Here is a 12,238-nt window from a genome sequence, read left to right as displayed (position 1 = left end):
AGTGCAGTGGAGGTCACTTGAAGAAGAAGAAGCTTCTTGCTGCCGTATGAGCCATGTCAGTGGATGAAGAACTGGATCTAGCAAACAGATCGAGCCTTGCCCCGAGTTGTCCTCATCAAGAGCTTGAGGGCGTGAAGGGGACCAAAGAATGGGAGAAGGAGATCTTCAACGCATGGGAACTCGCACACTTAGCTTGCCCCGCCTACATGCGTCGCAGGATCTACTCCCATTGGATTGCGACATGACAAGCCCTGCTGCAATGCTTGGAGTCCAGCCGATTCAAACTGCTGCATCTTCATCTGGTTAGTCGGCAGATCCCCTGTACTACTTTGAGGAATGTTGTCTTGCTGACCACGCCGATGGCCTCTAACATCATTAGACCTCAACAACAAAAGGAAAGAGATCAGACTGGATGTGTGGGGAAGCTGATGACACATTTGCTAACATCCTGACTACTTGGATCTGGAACTCCACAAGTCTTTTCACTGGTTCCATTAGATGTGCTAACATCCGCCTATTTTTGTGGTAAGGTTTGTGAGTTGTGATGTTCCAGATTTAAAGCTTTTCTTTGTTACACTTGTGAAGAAGTGGCAAACTACAGTCTGCAGCTAAACTTTGTAGTCTTGCATTGTTCAGTAGAAGAGATGACAGTACTGTGGGGTTCTTTCTAATTGGAAGCTCAAAGAATCTATCAGCTTCACCGTCAGGAATAAACTCGAGAAACTAGCTATCAGGAATTAGCTAAAGAGGAATAATTGCAACCAAAAATACTGGTTGCAGAGATGCATAATCGATTATGCTTGTCAATTTTCCTTTTGTCCTTGTTATCTTTGTTATTTCGAGGATGAAGAGAAGAATCATTGGCTAGTTTGGGTCTAGAAGGATTAACATCTTGGGACAAAAGAAGGATTAGTGTAAAAAAAAGAAGGAAACTGTGCTGTCAAACAAGAACATTTTCTTGAATCAAGTTATCTTTTATGAAAATAATAAAAAATAAGAACAATTATTGAAGAAGAGAAGAAGGTTTATTTAGAAATGAAATAGCTTTAGTTTCCATACATTAACATGTTCTCTCTCCTATTTATACAAATTAGGAGAAATGATTTCCCTAAATAGAATAGAGGATTTTTCTCAGATTTCCTTTAGGAAAATCTTATCTTCCATCAATCTTTTCCTCATTCAATTCAAAAGGATATGCTGCATTGACATCCGAAAGTCATATCTATAGATGTGATGGGCATTTGACAGAATTTGTCTCAGGAATCATATCTGAAAGACTGTTCTCAATAAAAATAAATCTTTGGTACTATTTTATGTCCTATGAAGTATGTGAGATATTTGTTTGATTGGAAAGCACATTCCAATCAACTGGGAATCATTTTGGGGTAAGCACATTCCAAAGTAATCCCAGTTGCCAGGAATCATTCCACTCCGAACTAGAGATTAGCCATAACTCAATCCGGGCTCCAAATCATTAGGCATGTATACAATTCATATGTGTATTGCACTCCCAACAGATGATCGAACCTGTGATGCAGATATCACAGTTGAAATTTTCTTTCTTTAGCACAGTACAGTCGAATTCGTTATCCAAACCAATGATCCAGCATGATCATGATGTTATGGTGTTCAGCTTATGCCTGATATCTACGGCTCCATAGGTTGGCAATTTCCTCTGCTATTTTACAGGCGTCCATTGAAGCTCCCAGCAATCCTCTCCTGGTGAAACCAGCAGCGTAGAGCCCGTTCTTTCCTCTCCAACTATTAGGAAACGAAGTCCTCGGGAAGCCATCCTTCTCACCGAAGAACTCCTCCTCCTTGCCATATGCAAATCTACAGTAAGATACATAGAAATCTTTCTTCTTTCTTTGATAACACTAATGAACATGAACAAATGATTGTGTATTGATTATAAGATATCTATGTCGTCTCTAAATCCAATCCGGTGTGCAGTTTAATGATGATGGATGTTTGGGGAGGTCAGATACACATAGAAACGTCCTTTTAGTGATGCTGTGGCCCATCCTGGGATTACCCCCTTCACTTAAATTGCATGTGGTGGCAAAATGGAGGCGGTGCAAAGGCACTGCAGGCTTCTTTTTCTTGAAGTGATAATGGGGTTGGATGTCTCTGTGTTGGACCAAAGTCGCCATCAGAGTTGTGTTGTATGTTCTTATCGAAGGAATCGCCATCAATGCCCATACTTGGCATTATTACGATACATCGACAGATATTCTTTTGACTTAACTTGCATGTGATCTCTGTGCCTTGCTATTTACTAGATCTTTGAGGGTTTCATTGTTGTGAATGAACAGTTTGCTTGTACGTATCTGCAAGTCCAAATCTGATTCGTATGTCTGCATGAAGAATGTTCCGATCAGCTTCTTGGCGTTGCTTGGAGAAGTCCAAGGTGAAGCTGCTGTAAGAATGTGACAGTGCGACAAGCCCATAAGAACTCAAAAAGTCCTTTCTATCATGTGACCTCATTTCTTCCAATCTGATTGGAGAAATGATCCTAATTGAATTGTCCTATATATGATTTTTACTCGAGTGTTCGTCATCCTATGTATGCATCTATTCTAATCTTGCATAGATCTGCCTACAAACATGTTGCTGGATTGTCTCACGTACCTTGAGCCAAGAAGTCACATTGCTTTTGTAGCCTGTTGCCAGGATGATGGAATCGAATTCCTCGTGTTCACCATCCACAAACTCTGCCCCTTTGCTTGTGAACTGGTTTATGTCAGGGACCACCTGCAGAGAACACTAAATTCATCTCAGTTTTCTTTCGTTTTCTTTCTTAATTCAATCGATTAGAAAGATGGACTCAAGAAGCAATGAATCCATTGCTTCGTGAGCTGAATATAATCAATCCGATGGCATTGATGCTAAGAAGAGAACCTTAATCTGTCCGCTTTTGATCTTGGCAAAGGTGCCGATGTCCAGTACCGGAGTCTTTCCGGCGGCGCTCTTGAGCTCGAGCGGCCCGATCGCAGGCCGCTTGATCCCGTACTTCTCCGTATCTCCCAGTAGCAGCCTTGTGCCGAAAAGGAGGAGAGCATCTACAGCTTTAACAGGGAGCCACTTGAGCAGAGCCATTGACAGCCCAAAAGTCGAGATCCCAAGTAGTTCCCTCGGCAAGATGTGCAGCTGCCACAGCCAAAACTTATTTAGTTCAACAGGACGAGTAACACTGCATGAAAGTTTGATTAGTTGAGCTCGATTGCCACTCCATTGTACACGGTGAAGATACCGGAGTAGTTTGCAGAAAAATCCAAGTCCAAAAGGGGGCAAATCAAAGTTGAGATGCACTCAACTCGATTCGGGCAGAAGCAAACAAGACACAACCACACGAAGCAGCAATCATGTTTTGTAGTATTAGTACAAAAGTGCAAGAAGAGGAAGCAAGGATGATCCACTTGCCTTGTCCCTGACGACCATGGAGACCTTGGCATCATTGTCACAGAGGTCCAGAGCAACCTCCATGCCTGAATTGCCAGAGCCCACCACCAAAACCTTCTCCCCTCTGTGGCCATCGCCCTTCATGTAACAGCTGGTGTGCAAGAGCTGCCCGCGGAACCTCGAGATTCCCCTGATCTCTGGCCACACAACCTCTGCATTCTCCCCTGTGGCCACAATGAGCCACCGGCATATGAACTCCAAGTCACCGGCCTTCACTCGCCAGAACCTGATGCTGGTATCGTACTCGGCAACCCGAACCGCCATGTCGAACAATGGCTTGACGGCGAAGCGCTCGACGTAGGCGTCCAAGTAGCTTATGAACTGCTGCTTCGTGGGGTATGTCGGGAACTCCGGCGGGAACGCCATGAGCGGCAGCTCACAGTATTGCTTGGGGAGATGAAGCTTTAGGCGCTCGTAGGTCCTCAGCTTCCATGAAGGCGCGAAGCAGGTCTCCTTCTCCAGTATCAAATACGGAACACCTCTCTCCTTGAGGCACGCAGCTGTGGCTATACCTGAAGGTCCAGCTCCTACTATTAGAGGCCCTGGAAACCAAACCTGCTTCAGATTCGATGTCATGGGTGGCCCATGGAGCTTTAGCTGAAGGAAGGGAGATTGGTATTGCTTCCCCGGAATGAATCCCTCTGCACAAGAAGAGAGGGTAACTTCACTAAATAGTAGCAGAGGTGCAGGAGAAACAGTGAAAGGGTGTGTCTGTAAAGGCCGAATCTGGACGAGTATAAGAATGTTGGAGAAGAAGAGATGGATTCTTGGCTTGCCAATGTACAGCTACAGTTCTGTGGGTCACTTGGTTGTGGTTGCAGAACAGCACACACGCATATATAGAGCAGTAGCTGAAAGAGGTTTGGCTTATCAGTATGGGGAAGAAAGAGCAGTAGTCCAAAAGAAATGGCCGAGATGGAACCTCCTACTGGTACCAAATTGGCTCTTTCAATGGGAATAAAGAACTAAGAAATAAAAAGGAGGAATAAGAGAAAAGATTCAGAAGATGGAGCTTTAGGAGTCTGGTCCTTTGTACAGTGCGTCTTAGATGAGAACAACTGGCTTGAGAAGTTGCTCCAGTGTATATGCTGAAACAAAAACCAGAGGAACACAAAGGTAAGCAGATGGAATGTCAAACTAAAGGAGTGGAATTCATAGATCCCCATGTGGGCTTGAAACCTTAGAACCTCATCTCAACATGGTTGTCTTCCCTCCTCCCCTCTCTTGATTGATTACAAGAATATGACAACATATCTTCCTTGTTATGGCATCCCTATACCTTGACTTGCAAGAGTTGCATGCAGGATGATCAATGATGAATAATCACTGCTATCTAACAATGCTTTTGTACTTGGCTTTTGAATTTTTCTGGCATATATCTATATGCCATGGTCCACAGTGATGTGTGGGCATGAGCATCACTGGACAATGATGGTCTTGTCATAACATGCACAAGCACTGTGGGGACAATGTAATCCAACTTTTGTTTGTTGCAAGAGAAATTTCATTGATGGAGAAACGAAAAATGCTTCCTAAACCCATTTTGTTGCCAAAACACCCAATCACACACTCAGATATTTCAACAAAGGAACCATAGTGTGTGAGATGATGTTGAGAAGATAATTTGTTCACATCAGTGAAATGGATCTCAAAATTTGACATAGCATATCTATCAGATATACAAGATTTTGGGGGTTCTACATATTTATGCTTGCAATATGTATCCTTCCAATTGTTTAGATTCTGTGTGTATCCAACTACTTTTAACTGTAACCAGTATTGGTTTTTTTTTTTGTTAAAAATATATAAATATGAAATAATTAAACTATAATGATTTTTTTTAAATATATATATAATTTAAATTTTGAACTAATAATTAAATTACAATAGCTAATAAAGATTAATTTGAATGAAATATACAAAAATCATTAGGCTTTTATTTTAAAGGGATGTTTATGCTAAACTAAATTTTAGGAATAAGTAAGATATATATATATATATATATATATATATATTCAAATATTTATTAGGCATTTAAAAACCTAGCGGTGGTACGGTTCAGAATTTGTCTGATCCGAATCCGAATCCGAATCCGATTCCTGACCTGGACCTAAATGGTCCCTCGGAGTCGCTCGTAGGGCCGCTATTGCTTGGAAGCAGCATGGGAATGGAGATCGCCGCGATCGGGCGATTGGTTTTCCTCGCTCGCCATCTCCTCCCTCCCCAAAATCCTCTCCCGGGACCCTTATCTGGTATGTTATCTTCTTCGAGATCTGGATCCGGATCTTAATCTCCTTTCCTGACTTGGTTTCCTACTTTGACCATTTCTCTCTGCGCGCTTTGCACGTACTCGGCTTGGTTCAGAATCCCATCGGTTCGTCGGAATCGACTCCGCGGGCTCACCCTCTGTCATGGATAGTTTTGAACATCGACGCCAAGCCGTACACCGACCACGCTACCGGCAACGCTGATCCTGACTTTTCCCGTGCTTTCAGGTCACATGCTTGTTCAAATTGATTTAGGTCCGGTTTTGTTGCCACGCATTTCGTATTTAGAATTTGTTGTTTAGGTTGGGATGGACGAATTTGAACTTCTGTCGCCGAAAGCTTTTGGTTTGTATGTTTTGGATTGGTAATTTTGTTTTTGCTGAAATTCTTGTCTTTAAGGATGTTTGAAGTTATTCTTCATTTTTACCTTGAAATTTTGTAGTTTATTTGAGATGGATTAGAATGCAACATATACATGTTTGCAGTTTGCTCCAACCCAATAAATTTGGTGCACTATGATCATCACTATATTTGATAAGCCTTTTTCTTTTGCAAAGCTGAGAAAATGCTTAACTGAATGTACTGAGCCGAAATTTTGGCATTTGCAAGAGTGAGGGCTGATTTGGAGTGAGATGCTTTGGGAATGGTCTAGTGGTGTTCAAGATGATAAATATGGTTGTGGAGTTATGTTCAGGATAAATTTGGTAGGCCTTGACTGGTGATAAATTGAACTGATTTTTGGTGCAAGCTGTTATGTGATCGATTGAGCATAGTTTGGATATTTTATATTGTAATAAAAAGAGCAAAAAAAAAAGTGGGAGAATATATAAAATATATTAACATTGTAAGCTTTTATTAATAAGATACTAGGAACTTCTAGGGCATTTGACAACTTATTCACAAATGTGTATTTGCCTTATAAGAAGTCTAATTATTTGAGAGGATCCCTTTCTCTTTTTCCACTAGGATCGCACTAGTGGTATCTATTCATTGAACAAGGGGCTAGAGCTTCAAAATTAGGAAATTACATGTTAGGCTTTGAATCTGATGTTGTGTCATGGTGAATAGAGATTTAACATGAAGAAATATGTCTTTTACTTTTACATGGCAGGTTATTAGGAAGAAAAGACAAGATAGCCAGTGGTGAAATTTGTTTGTCCAGTTAATACAGGATATGACATTAAGAAGAATTTGAGGTTGATTGTAGTTCTAGAGGAAACATGTTTAATTAGAACATCCAGATTAAGTGACAAGCTGTGTGCAAGTCTGGCAAAGTATGCATGTTCTTAAATGTTGACTTCCAAAACCCAGGTCAGGTGTCAAGATGTTGGTTGTACGTTAATCATGATCCTAGTCAGCACAGGTAGCATCCATAAGTTTGTCTTTTGAAAGTCTTGTTGCTTTTGTTCCAGAATGTGAAGGTTTGATGACCATGATAACATAAGAGTTCTTATTAGATTGATTCTTGATCTCGTTTCTTCTTAATTTACAGAAGTCCTATCAACATGTTTGGTATGCATGTGGAGGAGTGGCAAGGAATGTCTTCTGAGTGTATGTCAAAACTTGGAACCAGACATTTCATGATCTGTATTTTTTTTTTTTGCAACATTTATATGGTGCCTTTATTTATGACGATAATTTTTTCTGTCTAAATAAAAGAGAGATGCTGCTATGGTACTGGAAATCTGTCGGACTTTTACATGGTGCCTTTATTTATGGCGATAACTTTTTTCTGTCTAAATAAAAGAGAGATGCTGCTATGGTGCTGGAAATCTGTTGGACTTTCTATGGCGATAACTTTTAGATGTATTTCCAAATAAACGCTGCAGCTTTTTATTATTTTTATATTCTTGATCAGCCTCATAGTCATATTCATATTGCTGAAGTTTCACATTTATTTTTTTTATATTCTTGGCCAGCCTTTGAGGTGAAGCATTGATAGACATCGTTGGTGTGACTGCATCCTGCTAAGAATTAAATCATGAAACTTGGTGGTGATTTGCAAGAGAGAGAGGTATAAGCAGGCCTGAAAGTATTTAGCAGCAAAGTACACTCAGATTTTTTTTCCTGGCATGAACATCTCATCACTCTGAATGGATAAGGTTGTCAAGAAAGGTTGTGGATGGAATTGCCTCCCCATCCTTTGTACCTCACATGGGAGACTTCGGAAGCATACTTCATTGCTGGTGCTTGTGAGAAACTCAGTGCAAACAGAAACAAGGAAGGACTCCATTAACAATGCTTTGAAGAGCCATTCATGTACCCTCCAAAAGGACCTCAAGAGACTCACTCAAGACTATTGCACATGAGAAACCAAGTACAAGTAGCATCAATATAACTGCTATATCTCTACCCCAGGGAAAACCTTCTTGGACAAATAGAAGCGTGGAATCTTAATTGAGTTGAAGTAGCCAGTGACCACAACATCCTTACACAAGGTGGAATGGATGAGGTCCTGGCTAAGTTCAAGAAGGGCAGAGGACAGGGCAAGAATACATCAAAAGAATGATCTAATGACAGGAAATGTGATCATTAATGAAATTTTACAGAAAAAGAAAGAAAAGAATCCAACTCCCATTGGTTTCCCTTTTCTGTCTAGTTGTTGGTGTGTGATCATCCGAGATGCAAAACTTCGGTTGCTAGCTCCCCGGATAGATAAGCAAATGACCCAAAAGTACTGAAAGGCCTTGGATAACTCAACCATATGAATTTTGTTATTGGATGAAACCTTGATAATGCATTTTTGCTCAGAATATAAATCAATAGATTATTTGTCTAATCTAATTACTTAAGCTTTTTGTTATGATTGTAGCATCTCAAGTTTCATGTGTTTCGATGAGTGCAGTTTGTCTGTTGTCATCCTGTGTTTGAAGTTTTCATCCCGGAATAAAAAAAATCAAATTTATAGCTCTCAGTCTTAAATGTTAAATTAATGGAAGACAAACGTAATCTACAGTGGCTGTATATTGCAACTCAAACATCACCAGAATAGCCTGCACAAAGTTAACCTCTTAGGTTTAGATGTAAACCTTTACAAACTTGATTAGATAAAATTATACTACTATTTGATTTCAGGTAGATGAACTTGATCAAACCTGGAATCAAGATTATAAATAAAAGTCCGACTAATTAAAGGATTATTTGTTTAATATTTTCAATAATATCAGATTATATTAATTGGTAAATCACTCTTGATATAACTATCTTGGTTCGATAAGATGTTAAAAGATTCAGATTAAGTGATGTGAGATTTCACGAGGAAAAGAAGCATTGTACTAAGAACTTACCTTGTTTGTTTGTGATACGTAACTATTTGTACTTGAATGGAACTCGACATGTAGAATATAATCAATTAAAAAATGATGACATACGAATTAGATGTGCAATATCAATATAGGAAAATATTCTACCATCAATGATGCACTTGATAAAATTATTATTACTCTCTAATTTTAAATTCTTTGATCTCAATTTAAACTCTCAAATCCTCCTTAGGCAGTCTTTATCCCGTAGAAAGAAATTATAACTGGAACATTAAGTATTCGAGACAAAGATTATTCGGTATAATCCTATCCTTGGTTTTAAAAGAGTAACGTGAAATCAAATGACAAGAAAATTAAGTATATAATAAACACATATTCCCTTGAATGTCCTATATCACGAGCATCGAAAAATTATATTACATACGTGTCAAAATATCTCATGTTATCTTTGTTCTAATATTGACCTTGTCGAATCCCCCATTGCATATGAGAACCTCTTTCTTCCTCGTGTGAGGGTGAAGCAGGTCCAACGAGATCCACGAAGACTATGATAGGTCGACCAAGCAAAAGCGAGGGGAGACGGTGGTGGCGGTACAAGGCAACAATGGATTCGACGAAGATATAATGTTTACGATAATTTTAAAAGTCAGGATGATTTGTGAAATTTTATTAAAGATAAAAGGCTTTTCCGAGAATTCGCCCAAAAATAAATTTAAAGTAAATCAAGAATTTGAACGAAGGGTTGAGCCGACGGCTGTGATGCCTTCACGTCCTCCCCGTTCCTGACCCGAGTTAACTCGCTCCTTCCACCGGTTTACCTCTCTCCGTTCGTTCTTTGCGAAGCTTAGCCGCTTAGGAGGACCGAACACCGCAGAGTCTGTGTGCGTCTCATCGCCCGATTCTCACCGGATTTATCGGCGTCGTTCTCGTTTCGTGTAGGGTTTTTCGAGATACACCAATGAAGAGGACGAGTCAGAAGAAGATGAATAAAAGTTCCGCCTTTTTCCTCCGGTAGCGGCCGATTTCGGCTCCCTGTCGCCGGCGGGGCTGAGCTTGGCGTACTGGTCAGGTGAAAACGGTCGTTGGGAACGCCAATCTTTCTGTAACAGTGTTAAAAGGAGGGCGGCTGCTGAAAGGGCATCTCTTTTACCCTCTCTGTGTGTTGAACTCGAGAGCGAAACAGAGAGGTTTGGATGATGGAATTGGAGAGTCCATCCTCCATGACAGCCTCCAACTCTGGTTTCGGCGAGGCCAGCATCTCCTGCTTTGGCCAACTCCGGCCGACACCGCTGCCGCTTGTGGTGGTCAAGAAAAAGAGGAACCTTGCAGGAATTCAAGGTGAAATGAATGGTTCACGATCCAAAAATTGGATTTTTTTGCTTCTTTTTGACCCTTTTGATTATAGTTGTTTATAATGGAATGCGGGGTGGAACAGATCCGGAGGTGGAGGTGGTGGCGCGGTCGCCGAAGACGCTGCTGGCGACCAATCGGTTCGTGTGCGAGGTCTGCAGCAAGGGGTTCCCGCGGGACCAGAACCTGGAACTGCACCGCAAGGGGCACCACGACCCGTCGCGGCGCTCGGCGACCTCATCGGCACCAAGAAGCACTTCTGCCGAAAGCACGGGGAGAAGGAAGTGGAAGTTCGACAGGTGCTCCAAGAAGTACGCCGTGCAGTCCGACTGGAAGGCCCACGCCAAGGTCTGCGGCACCCGCGAATACCGCTGCGACTGCGGCGCCCTCTTCTCGCGGTACTTGTCGATCCGAAGCGCCTCCCCCAATGATCCATCTGTTGGTTGGTTTAGATTTGGATCTCACATCTCATTGTATCTTCATGGTTCTTCGATTTGGTTTCGGCAGGAGGAAAAGCTTCATCCCCCATAGAGCATTCTGCGATGCGCTGGCGGGCGAGAGAATGAAGACGAATGATCTGTCAAACACTAATCCAAAGCCGCGCAGCGGCAGCAGATGAGGAAGCAACAGCGGCGGCGGTCGTGCAGTCTTGTAGCAAATGGGCTCTGGTTGGTCCACTTCATCACCTGTGCAGGTGTAGTGTTCCCCCGCAACTCGGAAGGAGGAGGTGGCGGAGGATGTGTTCTTTTTCCTCCTCCTTGCTTTATTAGTTCTACATACATTGTCGTCATGTTATTTAGCTGCCATTGAAGCCGGAGCTCGGAGCTGTTCTTTCATGGTCTTCTGTCTGCTGCCAACATCGTAGCTTGCACAAACTCACGTGATGAGGTTGCTCTCAAATGATGATGATGATGATGATGTAAGTCACGAGGTCTAAATCGTTTCAGTCTCGTAAGTCATCTCCTCCATGTTAGATATCATACAGGATTTATCTCATAACTTAAACCTTTGAATTGAATTAGTATGAAATTTTATATACATAAATCCTGACTATTAATCTCGAAAGCATATTAATATGGAGACTAATAGCAAAAATAAGGAGACAAGTGGGCCCATCTTATTAATTTGTCGTTATGCACTTTATTTGGAATATATATATTCGCACATGCGTCTCGACTACGTTAATGTCCCTATCCGTCGTCATGTTCCACAATATGCATCAAATTACGTGTTACTAGTAGATTGACATGATCGATGACTGGATGATACGTGAGAGTCGTTGCGTTCTGCCAAACCAGCAGCCAAGCTTCTTCCTGGTTGATTGATGACCGAGACCATACGTTCTCGTTTCTCCTTACTTGTGCTTACTTGTATCATATAGTTTGTTTGAATTGAATGCTGCTTACATATTTTATTTTCCGACACTCGTTGACCAGAAGCTTTTCCTTGGCTTAAGAGCAGAATACACTCGAGACAGACTGCAGACCTGAAACAAGTTGAAGGTAGCTAGGTTTAGAGAGTATTTAATTCCTGATTGCACCCCCTTTTGGAACTAAAAGTGATTCTCTTATCGTAAAAGATAAAAGAAGAAGTCGGCTTTCTACTTCGTTGAGCACCGCAAGGAATCACTAATGGCCTTCGGTCGCAACCCCACCATTAGGCCACTGGCGTTTAACACCGATGAACAACAAGTGAGGAAGTCAAAAGCTTTGAGAAAGCTGAATTAAATGCGTAAAATAGTGTTTCTTCTTTCTTTTCTATTCCTCAGCCTCGTGAATCACTCGCGGTACGTGTTCCTCGTCTGCAACTGCAATATATAGATAGACCTTTTCTCTCCAGTTCTATTTCTATGATTCTTATGAGCGCCACATGAAATCGGAGAGCCGATCTCGACTT

At 41.4% G+C, this 12,238-nt stretch overlaps 2 protein-coding genes and 1 long non-coding RNA gene across 3 annotated transcripts; 2 read left to right on the top strand and 1 right to left on the bottom strand.

Moving 5' to 3' along the window:
* Positions 1 to 3,378: 3,378 nt before the first annotated feature.
* Positions 3,379 to 4,745, bottom strand: LOC135635000 (probable indole-3-pyruvate monooxygenase YUCCA8). The gene has a single exon (XM_065145781.1). It carries the CDS (start codon positions 4,036 to 4,038, stop codon positions 3,379 to 3,381), a length of 660 nt encoding a protein of 219 aa, XP_065001853.1. The 5' UTR covers positions 4,039 to 4,745.
* Positions 4,746 to 5,611: 866 nt separating this feature from the next.
* Positions 5,612 to 8,549, top strand: LOC135636312 (uncharacterized). The gene is made up of 3 exons (XR_010495871.1): positions 5,612 to 5,714; positions 5,827 to 5,957; positions 7,649 to 8,549. It is a non-coding gene; the product is annotated as an uncharacterized LOC135636312 (long non-coding RNA).
* A 1,240-nt stretch (positions 8,550 to 9,789) lies between these two features.
* On the top strand, positions 9,790 to 11,236 carry LOC135635453 (zinc finger protein GAI-ASSOCIATED FACTOR 1-like). The gene is made up of 3 exons (XM_065146522.1): positions 9,790 to 10,330; positions 10,428 to 10,740; positions 10,850 to 11,236. Exons 1-3 carry the CDS (start codon positions 10,186 to 10,188, stop codon positions 10,959 to 10,961), a joined length of 570 nt encoding a protein of 189 aa, XP_065002594.1. The 5' UTR covers positions 9,790 to 10,185; the 3' UTR covers positions 10,962 to 11,236.
* The last annotated feature ends 1,002 nt before the right edge of the window (positions 11,237 to 12,238 follow it).

Source organism: Musa acuminata, chromosome BXJ3-4, assembly GCF_036884655.1.
Source record: "Musa acuminata AAA Group cultivar baxijiao chromosome BXJ3-4, Cavendish_Baxijiao_AAA, whole genome shotgun sequence".
NCBI classification, from domain to species: Eukaryota; Viridiplantae; Streptophyta; class Magnoliopsida; order Zingiberales; family Musaceae; genus Musa; species Musa acuminata.
Note: the sequence above shows the minus strand (reverse complement) of the source record. Positions and strands in the feature narration are given on the sequence as shown.

What these genes read in the sequence shown, in the direction of transcription:
- LOC135635000 (XM_065145781.1), bottom strand. Translation starts at nt 4,038, where the DNA reads ATGACATCGAATCTGAAGCAGGTTTGGTTTCCAGGGCCTCTAATAGTA.
- LOC135635453 (XM_065146522.1), top strand. Translation starts at nt 10,186, where the DNA reads ATGATGGAATTGGAGAGTCCATCCTCCATGACAGCCTCCAACTCTGGT. An exon ending in GAACCTTGCAGGAATTCAAG is followed by an intron (nt 10,331 to 10,427) that starts GTGAAATGAATG and finishes GGGGTGGAACAG; the next exon opens with ATCCGGAGGTGGAGGTGGTG. An exon ending in TGCGGCGCCCTCTTCTCGCG is followed by an intron (nt 10,741 to 10,849) that starts GTACTTGTCGAT and finishes TGGTTTCGGCAG; the next exon opens with GAGGAAAAGCTTCATCCCCC.